Source organism: Meleagris gallopavo, chromosome 23 (genome assembly GCF_000146605.3).
Source record: "Meleagris gallopavo isolate NT-WF06-2002-E0010 breed Aviagen turkey brand Nicholas breeding stock chromosome 23, Turkey_5.1, whole genome shotgun sequence".
In the NCBI taxonomy this organism is placed as follows: domain Eukaryota; kingdom Metazoa; phylum Chordata; class Aves; order Galliformes; family Phasianidae; genus Meleagris; species Meleagris gallopavo.
In genome coordinates, this window is record NC_015033.2 from 2,546,252 (window position 1) to 2,551,279 (window position 5,028).

Genomic DNA, 5,028 nt, shown 5'->3' on the forward strand with positions numbered 1-5,028 from the left:
AAAAACCAACAAAACACAACACACCACACACACGCTCTTCTTTCCCCTCCCAACCCCTGCACTAGAGCTGATGCCTTTCAAGTGCAATACTAAACACATCCCTAGCTAGAAAGCCTCCAGCATATCAACCTCTTGCGAAAGCCACTTGAGCCAGCGCCTCTTGGAGCCCCTCTGCTGAAACAGCTCCTTCCCAGCCCCAGCTCGGTCGTTCACCTCTGTGTGCATTCACAGCTGGAGGAAGGGGTTATGGCCTCTGCTCTGCACATCCCGAGAGGAGGAGGGAGACCGCCTGTGTTTATTTGTTGTCCGTGCAGAATTCCTGCATTCCTTCCCTTGTTTACTCATCTGCTCGCAGGACGTGCTCGGACCCCGAAGGGCTTTTGGGGCACTGTGTTCCCCCCAAGCCCGGAGCTCATTGCTGGAACAGGACGAGCACAAGGAGAGGAAGGGAGAAGCCAGTAGATGAGATGTTGCAGAAGTGCTTTCATGTTGTTGGGCATGCCCTCTCCGTGGAAGCCTTATTCCACACCGCAACAATACCAAAGCACAACTCATGCCCCTGATTGCTCAGCTTGGCTTCACGATGGAGCAGCAAGGAGACCTTGCTTCAGCCCCAGGAGAACTCAGCTGGCTCCTCACATCCCTTTGCAAAGGGCACCAAGAACCTACATTCAATCTGGAGCAAAACCAACGTGAATCAACCTTGCTTGGCTGCACCACTTCTGGCAACAAGGCCAACACCACACACCACCCCAAAGGCAACGAGTTGGACCCAATGACCTTTAAGGGTCCCTTCCAACCCAGCGATTCTATGATTCAACAAGAACAGCCAATCCACGTGGCCTCCAGCAGCACCGTGGCCCATCGTTTGAGGGTTGCAGCAGAGCCTCACCTTCCACGCAGTGCTCCACCTCCTCCAGGTTGCGCAGTGTGATCCGCATCAGGCTGGAGTTGAGCATCAGCTCGTTGCGGTGGGCAGGCCACATGTACTGCGGGGCAGGGTTGACAAAGAAAATCCGTGTGTCCCCGGTTGACACTTGGTTGTCACAGATTAAGGGGTCCCCGAAGCCGCCGATGACCACTTTGTTCCCACCATCCAGGAGGATCTCGTGGGTGACGATGTCTTTGCCTTTCAGGTAACGCCACACTCTCACCTTGAAGAAGAGGGAGAAAGAGCATTTGAGATTTTGCCCTGGGACTGCTGGCACCTTCTGGGGTGGTTCTTACCACGCCACCATGGGATGCTCAGGGCAACTCAGGCTGGCTGAATCTTCCAGCAGAGCCAATGTCATCAACGCGTGGATAAAGCTAAAGCACATCTTATTTCTGCCCACATCACACCCAGCTCCCCAATGCATCGCCCTTTCCATGACCCAAGGGCTCCCTCATGGGTTCTCCAGCTCCCTTCCACCTTCCCCACCCTCAATGCAAACACAACCGAGGACCCCAGCACAAAGGACACCGTGGGCTGGCCCTTTCCTTTCCCTTACAGCTGGCTGTATCAATACCTCTACCTTATCAGGGCTCCAGATAAGCTGCTGCTGCTTCCCAGCAAACCCTTGAGGGTCACATCACAGACAACCATTGAGATTGGAAAAGACCACTAAGATCAAACAGTCCAACCCACCCCACTGTGCCCACTGACCATGTCCCTCCTGTGCCTCATCTCCACATCTCTTGAACACCTCCAGGGACAGTAATGCCACCCCACCCCCAGACAGCCTGTGCTGGTGCCTGACCACTCTTTCTGAGAAGAAATACTTCTTAATATCCAACCTGAACCTCCCCTGGTGCATCTTGAGGCCATTAAAGCCCTCACCCACAGGGATCAGTGTAAGTGTTTCCCTTGCAGGAGCAGAAAACTGCAGTTTTGAGCAGGAAGAGGTTGATCTAACAACCAAGAGATGTGTCCCCATTCATTCCCAATGGGTAGGAAAGCCTCAGGTGCTCTCAGCCACCACCTCCCCTCCATGCATCCCCGGGCCCCACATTCCCCAGCTGCCCAGAGAGCACTTCAGCCCAGCACGGCATGCCAGACACGGGGCAGGGGAGGTGCTGAGTGCTAAAGAGACTCTCCAGCCTCTCTTCAGAGGAGACACGCAGGTATGCACTTGAAGAGAGCAACTGCAGAAAGAAGGCGAGGAGCAGAAGGGTTGCTGTACTGCACACCTCCAAGGAGCCCATGCAGGGAAAACTGCAACGATGGCACCCCGGGTGATGCAGGGTGCTGGGAGCACAGCTTTCCTGCAGGCTTGCAAGCCACCTTCTCCCCTCCTGCCTGCCCGCAGCAGCTCGGCTCCCCGTGGTTGCTCTTCGCCCCACAGTCAAGTCAAGACACCTTCCTCCCAGCCCCACCTCCTCTTCCTCCGCAGCAGCCGCGGGGCACGCTCAGGCTGCAACAAGGTGAGGTGCAGAAAGAAGCAGCCAGGGTGAAAACTCGGGAACACGAAGGAAACAAAAAGGGAAAGAAAGGAAGAAAAGAAAAGAGAGGCAGGCGGAGAGCGCGCCCCGAGGCTCCTGCGCGCAGCCGGGAGCTTTCACAACTAGGTCTATGGGGAAGAAGGGCTGAAGCCGAGCCCCTCTTGTGAAGCAGATGGTAATTGGAGTTAATTAGCGAGGTTGTTGTAGTCAGAGCTCGCAGAGCCAGGCTGCAGCACTCGCAAGCAACATCAGAGTCCACCAGCTCTCTCCGCACCCTCATCCTCTGTAATGAATGGATGTGAAGGCACCAAAGCCCGAGTGATTACCTGTAGGGCATCCCATTCATCATCACACGCAATTAAGACCTTGTTATACCGGTGACTCACTGGCTACATCAAGGATGGGGGAAGAAAAGGGAGAGAGAAGAGAGGAGGCTGGAGTCGGGTTCCAGAAGGTCCCTTCCCTGTGGCAGGCTGCTCCCTCTTTCACCAAAGAGCACATAAAACAGTGGATTAAGGCTGTTTTACGAGACTCCTGGCAGCTGCAGGGAGGTGGAGTGAGAACAGCGAAGACTTTATTCAGGCAGATCTTTGCACAAGCGTGTTTTGAGCGTGGTACAGAACCAGGGAGTCAAAGGATTTTCCAATTTGCCACGGGGTCCATCCCCCAGCAGGGCATGGGACCGCCTGCACAGGCGAGCGCAATGTGAGAAATGCCAGCTAAGGGCTCCTAGGGAAGATGGGAAGGTGAGAAGTGCCCTTAGAAGAGAGCTTCCACTCCTGGGTCGAAAGCAGAAGGGTCCACTATGGGACTCGAGCAGCTTTCTGCAGGAGCTAACAGAACACTGAGGCTGCCAACGCCATCCACATCCCCCCATCCTCTCCCAAAATACAAGCTCCATTGTTCCAAACAGGATCCACATCCTCCCCAGCACTTCCAGTTATAGCAGGTGGAGGACTCGTGCTCACCCCATAAATGGGAGCAAACTTCACAGACATCATATCAAGGGCTGGAAGTGAGCGGCTGCAGCGAGGAGCAAAGCTCTGCTGTCATGCCAAGCCCATCCCTGGGTGAAGGGGCACATTAGCGAGCTTCAGCTGGAGGAAGAGGAGGCTAACAGAACTCCTAATTATTAATCTCCTCTGCTAGCAACTGAATGGCTGGTAGCTATTTTGGGGTGTTTATCTAACATTAGCCTCACATTTCTCCTCCGAGTTGTAATGTGCTTATCTTCATATATCAAAGGCTTCAGCTGGGAGGGTTTAGAGTTTAACTAGGAAGAACAAGGCACTAATGCAGCCTCACGGGGCTGTGCCTGCTGCTCACAGACCACCCAGCCCCAGTGCACGCCTGGCCCTTGTGTTTCCTGTGCAGATAAAGGAGAACCTGACAGCAGACAGCTGCGGTATTTGGAGGCAATCTGAGGGTCTGAAGAGCAGTTAGCAGCGTGACATCCTCCCCAGGCACACCGCTTGGAGAGATGACCATTTATCCATTTGCCAGGTCCTCGTGCCACCACAAATCCCATTTCAGAGCGTTTGTAGGGAAAAGCTTTGTGAGCACACCATTAAAACACGACACGCGGATGAGCAACGCTGTCGCTAAGTGAGGAACCACTGCTTTAAGGAAATCACCAACGTCACAGCGCTGCCACTGCGATGGGATGGGCACCTTCACATATGGCAGAAGGCTTTTCTCCTTTCAGTTTCTTTTTCAGGAAAGGCATCTTGGGCTGAGCTCCAGCCTTCGGGCACTGCTGTGACCCCAACAAAACCCTATGCTTAACCTTGGATTAATAGCACAGAGCTCAGCAGCATCCTGCAGGAAGATGGGCACAACCTCTCCCCACGCCGAGTGCTGGGTTTCCCCATGCAGCCCCCACCTGCCCTCTGCTTTTCTCCCATAAAGCAGAGCAGGAGCACAGACAAAACAGTCTCCCCACACCCAGACCAAGCCCGGATTTCACATCAGACAGACACCTTGCTACGGACCCAGAGCAGGAGGAGGAGAGCAACCTCTCAGCTGAGCACCTCCTGCCTCCATGCATGGCAGCCCAGCATCAGGTGGCTGCAGCCAGCCGGCCATATGCGCCCCAAGCTGCTCACAGCAGCTTATTCATTTTCCACGTAGCACCCAGGATGTGCCAGACACTTTGCAAACATACGGTCTTGGGGAGGGGGGGGAGGGAGGTTGTGAGCTAATTTACAGGAATACAGATTGTCCCCTGCAGCAGAGTGGCAAGGGACAGAGCCTTGCAAGCAAAGCAGCGAGCAGCAGCAGGCACCAGCTGGACAGAGAGAAGCTTTTCAACTAGTTTCTAAAGCCGAGAGGTCCTCCAGAATAAAGGCTAATTCCGTGTTTTGAAGTTAACCCAGCCCGGAGCTCTCCCAGCAGCTGGGCATCGCCCCAAAGCTCCCCATAGGATTGGCTGCGGGGTGGAACCGCAGCACGTTTTAGGATGGCAAAAAGGGACCGGGAGGTGAGAGCAAAACCACGCAGCACAGCGGCAAGTCCTGCCCCGGGAAGGGTTAAACCACGCAGCACGTTTTCTGACAGGCAGGCGGATGGTATTTCAGGTTGTTCAGTACTTCATCGACTCTCAGCTTG

General features: G+C 54.6%; 1 protein-coding gene across 1 annotated transcript; it reads right to left on the minus strand.

Moving 5' to 3' along the window:
* Positions 1–28: 28 nt before the first annotated feature.
* Positions 29–1,585, minus strand: LOC104914167 (agrin-like). The gene is made up of 2 exons (XM_019622392.2): positions 1,558–1,585; positions 29–1,222 (listed from the first exon to the last, which is right to left on the minus strand). Exons 1-2 carry the CDS (start codon positions 1,583–1,585, stop codon positions 810–812), a joined length of 441 nt encoding a protein of 146 aa, XP_019477937.1. The 3' UTR covers positions 29–809.
* Positions 1,586–5,028: the final 3,443 nt, after the last annotated feature.

Bases quoted from the DNA above. Each gene is read 5' to 3' on its own strand.
- LOC104914167 (XM_019622392.2), bottom strand. From the start codon at position 1,585: ATGGTTGTCTGTGATGTGACCCTCAAGG. The intron at 1,223-1,557 runs GTTTGCTGGGAA...TGGCGTGGTAAG, and splicing joins CTGTGATGTGACCCTCAAGG to AACCACCCCAGAAGGTGCCA.